Source organism: Zea mays, chromosome 10 (genome assembly GCF_902167145.1).
Source record: "Zea mays cultivar B73 chromosome 10, Zm-B73-REFERENCE-NAM-5.0, whole genome shotgun sequence".
NCBI classification, from domain to species: Eukaryota; Viridiplantae; Streptophyta; class Magnoliopsida; order Poales; family Poaceae; genus Zea; species Zea mays.
Genome location: NC_050105.1, coordinates 56,564,746 through 56,581,401, shown reverse-complemented (window position 1 = coordinate 56,581,401; position 16,656 = coordinate 56,564,746). Strand labels below are relative to the sequence as shown.

The 16,656-nt window shown below is 39.6% G+C and overlaps 1 protein-coding gene across 1 annotated transcript; it reads left to right on the top strand.

Annotated features, from left to right (window-relative positions):
- The first annotated feature begins 13,238 nt into the window (after positions 1-13,238).
- LOC542688 (terpene synthase 6) lies at positions 13,239-16,169 on the top strand. Its single transcript, NM_001112204.1, is given in 7 exon segments — positions 13,239-13,370; positions 13,476-13,728; positions 14,079-14,442; positions 14,538-14,756; positions 14,991-15,126; positions 15,403-15,654; positions 15,879-16,169. Coding segments are annotated over 7 exon segments (1,647 nt in total).
- Positions 16,170-16,656: the final 487 nt, after the last annotated feature.

The window sequence follows — 16,656 nt, the reverse complement described above, 5'->3', positions numbered from 1 at the left end:
ATCTGAATTGTGTATACATTACATTTTTCCTCTCCACATATTATAACAAACCAAGTGTAAATTGATTGTATTGGAAATAAGTTCTCAGACACCATTGTACTGTATTGTTCCATTACACATCATTTCCATTTACATTTCTACCCGAAGACCTTCGTCCTTCGCATTAACACTCTAGAGAGGTGTTAAATTCAGGACGAAGGTTCCCATTCCTAACTTGTGTTTCCTTGATTCTCAACGCCTTCAGGAGATTGAAATCAAGTATCCAACATTGGCGCCCACCTCTGGTGATCTCGTGACCACGACGAGCTTCATCACGATGAAGAGCATGGCAAGCCATCAAGCTTCGCCAACTTCCATGGAGAAGCTTACTCTCCACATCACTAGGGGTCGAGCTTTGAACCTAGCAAAAAGAAATAGAAGAAAGAAGCCCAAACAAGGGTGCAACATGTAGGTGTCCAAGGACCCTACATCAAGACAAAGTTGTCCCAGATTCCCTTTACCTTCTCTCAGGATGATCTTTGTCTTAAAGATTTTCCGCACAAAGATGCCATGGTTACCTCCCGTGTAATCAAAGGTTTTGCAGTACATAATGTTTTGGTCGACACAGGCAGTGTTGTAGATATCATATTTGTCAAAGCTTTCAGGCAAATGCAAGAGCCCGAAGATAAGCTTCGAGATTCAGCTTTGCCTCTTTGTGGCTTCAGAGGACAGCAGGTGATGGCACTCAGAAAGTTGATCATGCCCGTTACCTTCGACTATGTCAATAACACAAGAATAGAGGAAGTCATGTTCGATGTTATTGATATGGAATTCCCATACAATGTCGTCATCGAAAGAGGAACTCTCAATGTGTTCGAAATAGTTCTGCATTTAGCTTATCTTTGCATGAAGATACCCAACAATCAAGGAGTGGTATCAGTTTATGGTAGCTAAGAGGCAACAAGAAGCGCAAATCCAAGATTCTGAAAAAACAATAAAAGAAATGGCATCTTTGGTGGATCAGCCAAATCCTGTGCTTCTCTATCATGATGTGGCAGAGCAGAGAGTCTTCTTTGGTGAATAGCTAACTTCAGAACAAGAATCTAATCTCTGAAGGTTTTTGTTTCAAAACAAGGATGTCTTTGCCTGGTCAGCAATTGACATGTGTGGAGTGGACAGAAGCATAATAGAGCATGTCCTGAATGTGGATCCAAGTGCCAGTCCATGCAAGCAAAAGCTTCGCAAAATGTCCGAAGACAAGGCCGAAGGTGAAAATGCTGAGGTTAAAAGACTGCTTAGTGCTAGAGTCATAAGGGAACTTGCATACCCGGAGTGGTTGGACAATACCGTTATGATCAAGAAATGCAACGGTAAATGGAGAATGTGTATTGATTTCACATACCTCAACAATGCGTGCCCGAAGGATGAATTCCCATGCATTACCAAGAATTTATTCACTAGTGGATGTAGCTGTAACTTTGGAGCTCATGAGTCTGCTTGACTGTTACTCAGGTTACCATCAAATATGGATGAGAAAGGAAGATGAGCCAAAGACCAGCTTCATAACCCCCAGTGGCACTTATTGCTATCTTCGGATGCCTGAGGGGGCTCAAGAATGCTGGTGGGAGCTTCAGTACAATGACGGCCAAAGTGCTGAGTTCACAACAGGAAAGGAATGTCTTAAGTTATGTTGATGATATCATTGTAAGAAGGTATAGAAGCAAATCCAAGCAAAATTGAAGCAATACTTTGAATGGACCAAAATCAAATAAAGGGGCTTAGAGGTTAGCAGGGACATTGGCTTCCTTAAATAGATTCATTTCAAGATCTGCTGAATGAAGCTCGCCATTCTTCAAAGTTATGAAATCAGCAGAGGTTTTTCATTGGGGTCCTCCTCAGGAACAAGCCTTCGAAGAATTGAAGGATTATCTAATAAAGCTAACAACACTATCTGCACCTTCGCCAGGAGCTTCTCTATTACTCTATGTGTCAGCTTTGTAGACAAATGTAAATGCTGCCTTGGTCCAAGAGATGGTAACCAAAGGTGTAAAAAGGCAGATGAATGTTTATTTCGTTTCCGAAGTATTGAGCCCATCCAAAATAAATTACACTGAGATGGAGAAGGTCCTTTATGCGGTCCTGATGGCTTCAAGAAAGCTTCGACAGTATTTCTAGTCCCATAATATTATTGTACCGTGGTCACAACCACTTAAGGTTATTATAAGAAACAGAGAAGCTCCAGACCGAATTGGAAAGTGGGCAGTAGAACTCAACGAGTTCATCTTCGATTTTGTTCACATGTCTTCCATCAGACTCAAGCATTAGTAGATTTTATTACTGATTGGACCTCAGGCCCACAGGACGAAGCAACCCATTCATATGAAGTCGTATGGACAGTTTTTTGTGACGGCTCATGGGGGTCCTTCGGGGCTGGTGTTGCAGCCATTATTGTGTCACCATCTATGGTGAAGACATCGTACGTTGCCAAGCTACAATTACAATGTACAAATAATATAGCAAAGTATGAAGCTTTATTGCTGGGGTGGAGAGAGTTGAAAGCAATGGGTGTTTGAAGGGCAATCTTGAAATATAATTCTCAAGTTATCACATGCCCAGTAGACAAATCAAGCAAGGAAAAGAATTCAACTTTAGAAAAGTACCTTGACACGGTCCGAAGAATTGAAGCTTCCTTCGAAGGATTCTCAGTAAAAAATATCCCGAGGCTGGACAATAAGCATGTCGATATGTTAGCTACATCTGCCGCCTAGGGGCTCCCTCTTCCCCCCAATGTATTCTTTGAAATATTGAAGGCACCTTCAGTGGAACTAATGGAAAGGGATATCTTAACAGTATCCCCTACACACAGCGAAGACCGGAGGACAAAAATTTTATCCTTTCTTCGGAGAAATTATCTAGCCGATGATAAACTGTACATCAAAAGAATGCATGCAAGGACAAGGCCGTACAAGATTATAAAAGGAGAGTTATACAAGGAAGGAGTTTGTTCACCCATGCTTAAATGCATCTCTAGAGACGAAGGTTAAGAACTGATAAGAAAAATTCATACTAAAATATGTGGATCACACATTGACCCCATGGCCCTTCTATGGAAAATGTTCTACCAAGTCAACTTCGGCATAGAACCATTATTTTGTCTAGTCGCCATGCCATTTGGTTCGGTAGGCCAGAACTGGACCGCTTGTATCTTTGCGATAAGCGAAGCTGTAACACTCGAAGTTATTGTGAAGGCCTAATGCATCCCTTGCCTTTGTGTGGTAATGAAAATCATGAACCTTGCAAAACGCATCAGCATCGGTATGCCCCTGGCTTCGTACGGCCCAGATGAAAACACTAAGCCGAACCATGGCATTTGGAGTCAATGGATGTATAAACACTTCGTATCGCTGCAATACCTTCACAATCATCTTATACATGCGAAGTCGAAGTCCCTCCTTGAAAAAAACTCTTATAAACAACAACTTCGTCTTTTCTTGGCTTCGGTGTTGTCTCTTCCCCAGGAAGCCGTACATTCACCTTGCTGCTGAAATAGCCAATTCTCCTCATAGACTGTAAATCATTCTCCTTCATAGTGGATCGGCCAATATTGATATAGCTCGGCTTCGGAGGTCTATCATTCGGCAATTCTAAAGTAACTCTTGATGTTGATGAGGCCCTCATTGCCTCGGAAATAGGCAGGATATCTTGTTGTCCCTCTGAGGGGTAGGAGTGATCAGATTCGCGGTGGTACGGATTCTGGCCATCTGACCAAGGCAAATGTTTTTTTATAAAAAATGACTCAACCGAAGCTAGCTACCGAAGCACTACTGAACAAGAAGCTTCGGAGGGGCAGAAAATTTTGAAGGAGAAATTAACCTATAACATTAAGAAAAAGGTTATAAACAAATGAAAAAATGTTGAACAACAGAAATGCAAAATTGAATGATTTCTCTTATCCTATAAAGCATCAACTTAGTTTAATATGATGCTATGAATCAACTATTAATAATAGTGGTTTTCATAAGTTAAAAGCGCTGGTGCAAAATAATTTACACTGATGGTTTTTTGTCTAGGCCCACATATTTTACAATAGTATTGACTGCTTATTATGATCTCCCAGTGAAGAAAATAGGTACTACGAGAGAAAATCGTTTTCGTACTAGGAAACACCAATCCGTTAGGCCTCGTTCGTTTTGGCTGGATAAGCCCATTCCCTACCTCATTCTGGCAGGAACGAATCAGCCCAGTTTAGAATCTGGTCCAGTCTCCTAGAATTGTTCGTTTTGACCTGGGCCGAAAACAAACCCGTCTGATTTTAATTCCCATCCCTCAATCCTCGGTCTGGAACGAGTCCAGGTAACCTACCTTCCGGACTGATTCCGGATTTGAAAATAGGCTGGTGACAGGAATGAGTGACAGCCCATGATTCACTCGATCTTGGGCTGGCTTTGTTACTGACCTGGCTTGTATCCTGGGCTGCCGAACAGGGCCTTAGTATTTTCCACTGTGACCGCGGACTACAGATGAAGCTGTTGTGGTTGAAGGCCGTGCATGCCACGAAATAGATTAGTCAACAATAACATAGTAGTAAAAAAATTACTCACAAATACAAGCAATCGTAGAAAAGATCCTGTCAGCACTTGCCCATGTTTCTAACTTCCTCACATGTGCTGTGAAATGTGTGGACTCGTGTATTCTAGATATACACACACCGACGAGGTTTCCAGGAAAGGAATGAACTCACTCCAATGTTTTTTTTTTGTCAGTTTAGATGGCGTCGCCAATAATACTAACCCAACAGTCAAGGGCATGCGCCATGCAGTACTCAAGTTTTCTGCTCATGTGCTCCGCGGTGGGCATAGACCGTTCGTTCGAGGAAGTCCAAGTTTTTTCAGCACAGCGTTGAACGTCTATGTTACACGTACGTACGCCGAAGAGAGAAGGTCAAAAGACCATCAAATAAATTTGGAAAAATTTAATTAAAAAGCCACAGTTTTCTATAACTGAATTTGTGCAAACTTAAATTAACCATGGAATGTTTTATACAAATATCAAAACCAAGGATGTTTTATACATATTTGGAGAGCCTGGACACTTGAGATTCCTGTCCAGGGACTCATGAAGACGTCCATTTCGTCATCAACAACGACAATGACAATGGATATCATCCTCGACAAAAACCAAGGATGTAATTGTCGTTGCAACAGCCAAGGTGGAGGAATGATTATAACAATTATCTTTCTCAACGTTCAACCAATGAGGTAATATACAGTTGCAAATAATTACCTTTCTCTTAAAGATATTATTTTCAGTGTATTTAAAAATAACCGATAGGCATTAACAAAAGGTTGGAGTATATCCCGATGACTAAATGTTGGTCAACATTAATGTTAAATTAAATTAACAATAATATTAGTTTTGATAGTAAAACCGACATGGCAAAGTAATTTACATTGATGTTTTTAATTAACTGGGTCCATATATTTTACAATAATGACGTTAGCTCCTTATTATGATTCCTCGCACTACCGGAATTCGACCCTGTGTCGAGTGCTCGGCGAACTAAGACTCTCAGTGCAGACCTAATTTGTCTAATTTGTTGAGAGAAAAACACTCGGCATAGACGGACTCTCAGCAAAGGAGGCTTTGCCACGTGTCAAGCTCTCGGCGAAGCAAGGCGCTCGGCAAAAGGCCATTAGTAGCCGTCTATAGTTGACAGCCGTTAATTTTGTCAAGTGTCAGGCCTTCACACTTGACAAAATATCTTTTTTGGCGAGTGTCTTTCCTTGAAACTTGCCAAAGTATATTTGTTTTTTCTTTTTCCTAAACTTTTTGTGTTGTGTTCCTACAGTATATAGACCTATATGTTTAATTTGGCACAATTATAAAAGTGTTTTCTATAACTATTAGATTTAGTTCGTTTAATTGAATTTCTTCGGATAATTCAGAATTGAACTGTAAGTTACTCGAAAAATAGAAAACAGTAAATGCAAAAATGATATTCATATTATTTAGCACAAGTTAGGGCCTATTTCAGGAACCAACCTAAATTTTCGAATACCATTCTCACAAAACATGATCGCCAACTTGCGATCGAGTTGTTTTAAAATTGTATAAAACACAAATGAAGTCAGAAAATAATAAAACTTATCGACATGTCATGATATCATATGTAGAGACTCTGATAAAAATTTGATAGTGTTTCGTGAAGTTGTTATTCGTTTCGGATTAAAGCGACTGTTTGAACTGCTGCAGCTGCAATCCATATACAGACAAAAACATTGTAAAAGCAGTAGAAGTTGGTACGGATTAAAGCCAAGCGAACATGCTTAGAAACCTAGCCGTCTTTCACACGAAATCATAAAACTTCACTAGGTTTTCTAAAAACACTCGGCAAAGCTGGTAGTGTTCGTGGAAAAAAATTCGACACCATGAGAGAAAATTGTTTTTTTACTAGGAATAACCAATCCTCGAGTATTCTCCATTGTTAACGCGGACTAGAAATGATGCTGTTGTAATTAAAGAGGTGCATGCAATGAAATGGATTAGAAAACGACAACATAGTAGTCAAATCTGTGAGGGTAAAATTCACTCACAAATACCATCTAAGGTGAAGACATCGTACGCTGCCAAGCTACAATTACAATGTACAAATAATATAGCAGAGTATGAAGCTTTATTGTTGGGGTTGAGAGAGTTGAAAGCAATGGAAGTTCGAAGGGCAATCTTGAAATAAAATTCTCAAGTTATCACATGCCAAGCAGGCAAATCAAGCAAGGAAAAGAATTCAACTTTAGAAAAGTAACTTGACATAGTCCGAAGAATTGAAGCTTCCTTCGAAGGATTCTTAGTAAAAAATATCCCGAGGCTGGACAATGAGCATGCCGATATGTTAGCTACGTTTGCCACCCAGGGGCTCCCTCTTCCCCCCGATGTATTCTTTGAAATATTGAAGGCGCCTTCAGTGGAACTAATGGAAAGGGCTATCTTAAAAGTATCCCCTACACACAGCGAAGATTGGAGGACATAAATAATAACCTTTCTTCGGAGAAATTATCTAGCCGATGACAAACTGCACATCAAAAGAATGCAGGCAAGGACAAGGTCGTACAAGATTATAGAAGGGGAGTTATACAAGGAAGGAGTCTGTTCACCCATGCTAAAATGCATTTCTAGAGACGAAGGTTAAGAGCTGATAAGAGAAATTCATACTAAAATATGTGGATCACACATTGACCCCATGGCCCTTCTAAGGAAAATCTTCTACCAAGTCAACTTCGGTATAGAACCATTATTTTGTCCAGTCGCCATGCCATTTGGTTCGGTAGGCCAGAACTGGACCACTTGCATCTTTCACTACAAGAGACACAGGCATTTTCGGCGGCCAGAAGCCGCCGAAAATAAGTCCTTTGCCGCCGAAAATAAGCTATTTTCGTCAGTTTTAGGCTTATTTTCGGTGGTTTCTGACCGCCAAAAAAAATCATCCGAAAATAAGCCTTTATTTTTGGCGGCTAGGTGCCAGCCACCGAAAATAACTTATTTTCAGCGGCCAACAAGCTAGCCGTCGAAAATAAGGGATTATTTTCGGCGGCCAGGCTGCGCCGCCGAAAACAACGACCGCCGAAAACAGTAGCCGCTTATTTTTGGCGGCCTCAGTTGGCCGCCGAAAATTAACATTTTCAGAGAAAAAAATTTGAAAAAATGCAAAAAACAACAATTTTATCAACAATATAATCACAATAAAATGACAGAAACATTAGACCATATTGTATCACACTTCTTCACAACCACATTGTAGTTTACCAACATTAAGTTCACAAATGGTTCACCACATCAAAGTTCACAAATACAACATCAGAGTTCACAAATAGTTCATTACAACATAATAACTCCCTCCAGAAGCGAAAAACTCAAACCATCACATATCGGGGTTGTTGGAGTTGTGACCACTACCTCCATAAGCAAAAAACTCGTTGACGAAGTCGTGTAACGGGTTTGGATTCTAAAGAAAAAAGAAGAAATTAATAACGGCAGTGTTTACATGACCACTATTCAAACAAATTGTTTTTAAAACTAACCTCTCCTGTAGTAGCTCCCTCCCCTGCATAAGCTCCTCCTGGTGCTGGTATCACCGGTGGTGGCATGTTGTGGCCGATGACCCCGGATCTCTACAAAATCAAGTTTAGTCAAGATTTAAAAGATTAATACAAACGACAAGTCTTAACTAAATTGAAGCACCTGAGGTGGAGGTGGCGGAGCATGTAATCCCCACTGAGGCATCGGCGACTAAAATTGAGGGAAAACAAATGATTGCTGTTGTGCCTGCTCTGCAAACCAAAACCGTTGCAAATATAATATATTAGTTATAAGACCAATATCGACCGTGTTGAGAATAAATAAGACACTCACATTCATTGCTTGTTGCGCCTGTGCGTTGTAAGCAGCCATGTACTCTAATTGCTGTTGGAGGAATGTTATTTGTTGTTGCCGCAGCTCTTCACGAAACCTTTCTTGCTGCTCGCTCATAGCGTCCTCCATGCTAGTACATAGCTCCGACTACGGCTGCTACTACCACAACCCGCCTGCGACGAAGAGCCGCCAGGAGAACGCAATTCCGTCGAATCGATCACACCGATAAACATAGAATATCTTGAAAATAAGAAAATTAGCTATTCGGTCATAGTTCCAATATTATTGAAAAAATTCACAAGTTAATATCGTCCATGCGCCTTTCCTCCAATAGAATGAACAACTTCAGCGTCGATGGTACCACATATTAATATGAAATTAATGCCTAAATACAATATACCCATAATCCCTAAACCACATATACCACTAATACATTAATGAAATCGAACTAAACAATACTAATAATCACACACACTAATCAAACAAACACAATTACAAATACATACTAATTTCGGTGGCAATTAAATAACGACCGCCGAAAATATGGAATAAAAAACGCAAAAAATACCTTTCGATGGGGAAGAGCTTGGCGACGACGGCGGAGTGGTTGCACGAGGAGGGCTTGGCCACGGCTGGTCGACGGAAGCTTAGAACAGCGGCGGACGACGGTGGCGGCTCGGGGCGGCACGGGCGGCCGGCGCTGGGCGGGGGCGAGCGGGCGACGCTGGGGGCGCTGGGCGGCGCGGGGGCGGCCGGGGAGCAGCGGCGTGGGTGCTCCGCGCGGCTTGCGGCGCGGGAGCTGGGTGGCCCAGGGAGCGGCGGCGCGGGTGCTGCGGGCGGCGGTCGGTCGCGTGAGACAGAGAAAAAGGAAGAAACAGAGAAAGAAGGATTCAGTCGACCGTTTTAAAAGCTTAATTTTCGGCGGCTAGGGCTTGGCCGCCGAAAATAAGGTGCTATTTTCGGCGGCTGTGTCAGTGGCCGCCGAAAATAACCTTATTTTCGGGGGCTAGCGTCAGCCGCCGAAAATAGCACCTTATTTTCGGCGGCCAAGCCCTAGCCGCCGAAAATAAGCTTGGCCGCCGAAAATGGTGCATAGTGCTGTTGTGTTTGCGATAAGCGAAGTTGTAACATTCAAAGTTATTGTGAAGGCCTGATTCATGCCTTGCCTTCGTCTGGTAATGAAAATCATGAACCTTGCAAAACGCATCAGCGTCGGTATGCCCCCTGGCTTCGTATGGCCAAGATGAAAACACTAAGCCGAACCATGGCATTTGGAGTCAATTGATGCATAAACACTTCGTATCGCTGCAATACCTTCGCAATCATATTATACATGCGAAGTCGAAGTCCCACCTTGAAAAAACTCTTATAAGCACAACTTCGTCTTTTCTTGGCTTCTGCGTTGTCTCTTCCCTAGGAAGGTGTACATTCACCTTGCTACTGAAAGAGCCAAGTCTCCTCATAGACTGTAAATCGTTCTCCTTCAAAGTGGATCGGCCAATATCGATATAGCTCAGCTTCGAAGGTCTATCATTCGGCAATTCTGCAGTAGCTCTTGATGTCGATGAGGCCCTCATTGCCGTAGAAATAGGCATGACATCTTGTTGTGCCTCTGAGGAGGTAGGAGTGATCAGCTTCGTGGTGGCACGGATTCTGGCCATCTGACCAAGGCAAAGAGTTTTTTCTAAAAAATAGCTCAACCAAAGCTAGCTACTGAAGCACTACTAAACAAGAAGCTTCGTAGGCGCAGAAAATTTTGAAGGAAAAATTATCCTATAACATTAAGAAAAAGGTTATAAACAAATGAATAAAATGTTGAACAACAGAAATGCAAAATTGAATGATTTCTCTTATCCTATAAAGCATCAACTTAGTTTAATATGATGCTATGTATCAACTATTAATAATATTGGTTTTCATAAGTTAAAAGCACTGGTGCAAAATAATTTACACCGATGGTTTTTTGTCTAGGGACACATATTTTACAATAGTATTGTCTGCTTATTATGATCTCCCAGTGAAGAAAATTAGTACTACGAGAGAAAAACGTTTTGGTGTACTAGGAATCACCAAATCCGTGAGTATTTTCCACTGTGACGTCGGACTACAGATGAAGCTGTGTTGGTTGAAGGCCGTGCATGCCATGAAATAGATTAGTCAACAATAACATTGTAGTAAAAAAATTACTCACAAATACAAGCAATCGTAGAAAACTTCCTCACATGTGCTGTGAAATGTGTGGGCTCGTGTATTCTAGATATACACACACACGGGCGAGGTTTCCAGGAAAGGAATGAACTCACTCCAATGTTTTTTTTGTCAGTTTAGATGGCGTCGCCAATAATACTAACCCAACAGTCAAGGGCATGCGCCATGCAGTACTCAAGTTTTCTGCTCATGTGCTCCGCGGTGGGCATAGACCATTCGTTCGAGGAAGTCCAAGTTTTTTCAGCACAGCGTTGAACGTCTATGTAATAAATTAAGTCCACTTACGTCTATGTACGTACGCCGAAGAGAGAAGGTCAAAAGACCATCAAATAAATTTGGAAAAGTTTAATTAAAAAGCCACAGTTTTCTATAACTAAATTTATGCAACAGCCAAGGTGGGGGAATGATTATAACAATTATCTTTCTCAACGTTCAGCCAATGAGGTAATATACAGTTGCAAATAATTACCTTTCTCTTAAAGATCTTATTTTCAGTGTATTTAAAATAACCGATAGGCATTAATAAAAGGTTGGAGTATATCCCAATGACTAAATGTTGGACAACATTAATGTTAAATTTAATTAACAATAATATTAGTTTTGATAGTAAAACCGACATGGCAAAGTAATTTACATTGATGTTTTTAATTAACTGGGTCCATATATTTTACAATAATGACGTCAGCTCCTTATATATTATGATTCCTCGCACTACCGAAATTCGACCCTTTGTACAGTGCTCGGCGAACTAAGACTCTCAGCACAGACCTATTTTGCCGAGAGAAAAACACTCAGCATAGATAGACTCTCGTAAAGAAGGTTTTGCCATGTGTTGAGCTCTCGGCGATGCAAGGCGCTCGGCAAGGGCCATTAATAGCCGTCTATAGTTGACGGTCGTTAATTTTGCCAAGTGTCAGGCCTTAACACTTAACAAAATATCTTCTTTGCCGAGTGTCTTTTCTTGAAACTTGCCAAAGTATATTTGTTTTTTCTTTTTTCCAAACTTTTTGTGTTGTGTTCCTATAGTATATAGACCTATATGTTCAATTTTGGCATAATTATAAAAGTGTTTGCTATAACTATTAGATTTATTTCGTTTAATTGAATTTTTTCGGATAATTCAGAATTGAACTGTAAGTCACTCAAAAAATAGGGAACACTGAATACAAAAATGATATTTATATTATTTAGCACAAGTTACGGCCTATTTTAGGAACCAACCGGAATTTTCGAATACCATTCTCACAAAACTTGACCGCCAACTTGCGATCTAGTTGTTTTAAAATTGTATAAAACACAAATAAAGTCAGAAAATAATAAAACTTGTCGACATGTCATGATATCATATGTAGAGACTCTGATAAAAATTTGATAGTTTTTCATGAAGTTGTTGTTCGTTTCGGATTAAAGCCGGCTGTTTGAATTGCTGCAGCTGCAATCCATATAGACAAAAACATTGTAGAAGCAGTAGAAGCTGGTACGGATTAAAGCCAAGCGAACATGCTTTAGAAACCTAGCCGTCTTTCACATAAAATCATAAAACTTTACTACGTTTTCTAAAGCACTCGGCAAAGCTGGTAGTGTTCGTGGAAAAAATTTGACACCATGAGAGAAAATTGTTTTTTTATTAGGAATAACCAATCCCCGAGTATTCTCCGTTGTTAACGCGGACTAGAAATGATGCTGTTGTAATTAAAGAGGTGCATGCAATGAAATGGATTAGTAAACGACAACATATAGTAGTCAAATCTGTGAGGGTAAAATTCACTCACAAATACCAGCAACCATACCCTATTGTACACAGTCAAGTGCTCGCAGCATGTGCCATGCAGTACTAGGTTTTCTTGTCACGTGCTCCAGCGGGCATAGACCGTGCATGCAAGGAAGTCCAAGTTTTTTCAGCAAAAGATGCCAATTTTCATTCGTCATGGTTTTGCGATTTCCCATATAAAATAATCTTGACCTGAGGAGACGATGATGATGGAATATGTCTGGTCCTATCAGAAATGTGCTGTCCTAGGACGCATGGAGACTGGTCGCTGGGTAATATAAGCACTTGTCATTAATTAACCATCTGATACATCTATGAAAAAAATTTATAAGCACATGCAGGATAAGCTGGGTAATAAAAAAATTAATTATATACTGGGTAATATAAGCACATGTGTGATAAAGACTAGCTCTTGAGTTAATCTAATTGTGAACTGTTCATACTGTAAGGGTGGACCGTTCGGGGCACGGACCATCTAGCCGATCCAGATGGCCAGACCGTCGATCATGGCTAAGTACTAGATATGGTGTTCAACACATGGATGCCCTGTTTTTTGGGAAAGCTAAACGAACCAAATACACCTGGTATAAGCAACCATACTGCACAAGTTGCATGTACATACTGCACAATCCATTCCACTACTACATAATCAACTGTCACCACCGGTTGGTAACCCTCTATCACCGCTGATCTAAGTAGTAGTAGAGCCCTAATACTTTCTCCGTTTGCATGTTGAAAAGTATAAGGGGGCGCCAGCATAGACTTTGTCTGTATCTGTATCAACACAAAGCATAAATAGCACACCCCCATGAGGCTTTCATGCATCCCATATCTCACTACCAAAAGCATCCGATCCCACACATCTGCTAAAAGGATGGCTGCCCCAACACTAACTGCAGATGGTCCTCGCCTCGGCCAGCAGGAGATGAAGAAGATGTCTCCCTCCTTCCATCCAACTCTGTGGGGAGATTTCTTTCTTTCTTACGAGGCTCCGACCGAGGCACAGGTAATATTAGTTCAACATGCATGATTAGTAACAATGCAAATTAATATGCTTGCCAAGTTACATAAAATATAATATAAACACGTTTTGCCTGCGCGTTCACTGCAGGAAGCTCAAATGAGAGAAAAGGCTGCAGTGCTAAAGGAAGAAGTGAGAAACATGATTAAAGGTTCACATGATGTGCCAGAAATAGTGGACCTTATTATCACCCTGCAGCGACTAAATCTGGACTACCACTACGAGGATGAGATAAATGAAAAGTTGACTGTTGTTTACAAATCCAATTATGATGGTGGTAATTTGGACTTAGTTTCACGTCGATTCTATCTTCTGCGTAAATGTGGCTACGATGTTTCATCTGGTGAGTCCTTATTAGCATATATACTCCCTAATTATAAGAAATTTTGACATTTCTAGATACATAGTTTTTAATATGTATCTATATATAATAACTTGTAACTAGATCCATAAAAAAAGTTATGAATCTAAAAAGCCCAAACGTACTACTTATAATTTGGAACGAGGGAAGCGCACTATATATCTCATCCAACTGTATAAACTGAGCTATATATACATACATATATATATATATATATATATATATATATGTGTGTGTGTGTGTGTGTGTGTGTGTGTGTGTGTGTGTTAGATTTGAGAAAATATATGTTACCAAATGCTCACTATATCTCATCCAACTGTATATGCATGCAGATGTATTCCTAAAATTCAAAGACCAACTTGGGAATTTTGTTGAGGCTGATACCAGGAGCTTGTTAAGCTTATACAATGCAGCATTCCTGAGGATTCATGGAGAGACAGTGCTTGACGAGGCAATTTCTTTTACTATGAGAGTTCTTCAAGATAGATTAGAACATTTGGAATCGCCATTAGCAGAGGAAGTGTCTTCTGCTCTTGACACACCACTTTTTCGAAGGGTTGGAACTTTGGAAATGAAGGATTACATTCCTATCTACGAAAAGGACGCTAAACAAAATAAATCAATATTAGAGTTTGCGAAACTAAACTTCAACCTTTTACAACTTCGTTATTCATCAGAGCTAAAAGAGTGCACAACGTAAGTTTATATATATTACTTCTCCTTTCAGAATCGAAAGTGCATAATTAAAATCTATGCCAATTATTGGTTTTTATTTCTCTACGACATTGCAGCTGGTGGAAAGAACTTCGCGTCGAATCAAACTTGAGTTTCGTCAGGGATAGGATAGTAGAGGTGTACTTTTGGATGAGTGGGGGATGCTATGATCCTCAATATTCTCATTCTCGAATTATACTTACAAAGATAGTTGCTTTCATCACGATTCTAGATGATACCCTTGACTCACATGCTACTTCTTGTGAGAGTATGCAACTTGCAGAAGCAATCGAAAGGTACGTATAATCTTCTCGAGCGGCTATATTTTTCTTTTCTAGAATGCAAACTCTCTATAAAAACTCAAGTAACTAATTCACTTATTTTGTCAACGTGAAAGTACGTATATTTGTGTTGTAGACATGCTGTTAAGAAAACACCAAAATAATTTTTTTGTAGTTATGGATGTATTATATATAAAATACTCGTGAGGGAAAGGTGATCTGTATATATTCTGACTTAGTAAGCTGCAGGTGGGATGAAAGTGCAGTCTCTCTACTCCCAGAATACATGAAGGATTTCTACATGTATTTGTTGAAGACATTTTCATCGTTTGAGAATGAGTTAGGACCAGACAAGAGCTACCGAGTGTTCTACTTAAAAGAAGCGGCAAGTTTTTATTTCTATCTTCCTTGATAAAGTTAATTAATATTAAGCCTAACAAGACATCTTAGTGGATAACAATATATACTATGGTTGATCACAGGCACATACTTATAAATCAGACACCTTATGTGTAGTTAAAATAAACTACTGATGTATATATATATATAGGGAAGTATTTGTGGTTGTTGTCTCATAATCATAATTTAAGCAGCATATATAATTTATATTAACTACATGAGCATCCACAATGAATTCACGTGTTTCTCTCTTTCTCTATAGGTGAAGGAATTAGTTCGGGAATATACCAAGGAAATAAAATGGCGTGATGAGGATTATGTGCCCAAAACATTGAAAGAGCACCTTAAAGTTTCACTCATAAGCATTGGAGGCACTCTGGTGCTATGTTCTGCGTTTGTTGGAATGGGTGATGTAGTAACAAAGAAGATCATGAAATGGGTTATGAGTGATGCTGAACTTGTTAAGTCTTTTGGTATATTTGTACGGCTCTCCAATGATATTGTATCAACCAAGGTTTTTCTCTATCCTTTGACTACTCTTATTTCATACACACACCATACCTTGACTTTTACTCATCAATGTCTTGAACCAAGATTTTGTTCCACAATTCTAGTGAATAATAATGAAGATAGGCATGACCCTAAACATAATTTTTTTGTTAGGATTCATAGTGTTTGGGATTTAAAACAAACTATATTATTAATAAAAAATCACAAATTTTCCATATTTAATTGCAGCGTGAACAAAGAGAGAAGCATTGTGTCTCCACTGTTCAGTGTTACATGAAGCAGCATGAAATAACAATGGATGAAGCATGTGAGCAGATAAAAGAACTTACAGAAGATTCATGGAAGTTCATGATTGAACAAGGCCTTGCACTAAAAGAATACCCGATAATTGTGCCACGAACGGTACTAGAGTTTGCACGAACTGTAGACTACATGTACAAGGAAGCTGATAAGTACACTGTCTCACATACAATCAAAGACATGTTAACGTCGCTTTATGTGAAGCCAGTACTCATGTGAAGGTTCTTTATTGTTATCTTGGATCAAGAGAATATATTAGCATGAAGCACTACTCCAAGGAGGCAAAAATAACTACATGAGCTATATATATTAATTGTATAGCTTAAGTAATATCAAGGGGTATGGTGGTATATATGTATTACTCAAATAAAAACGACAACAACCATCCTATAGTTGTTGTTCTCAGGCATTGTAGGAAAATACATATGTTGCCATCTATTGTATTGTGCTATGTTTCCTTCAGCTAAAATAAGAATTTTTTTCTCTTTAATAGATGTGTGTTGTACTACATCTAGATATTATAATTCATCATCATTGTCAGATGTTCGACTTGATAAGCTACAATTCGGGGATCACTAACTAAACCTAGAATTAATTAGCTAATTCCCATAATCCACGTGTACAATGTACGTGGGTCTACCTCATCTCAATGTGAAAGTATATGGTCCAGCAGGATATTTAGCCAATGTTGGATACCCACAAATGC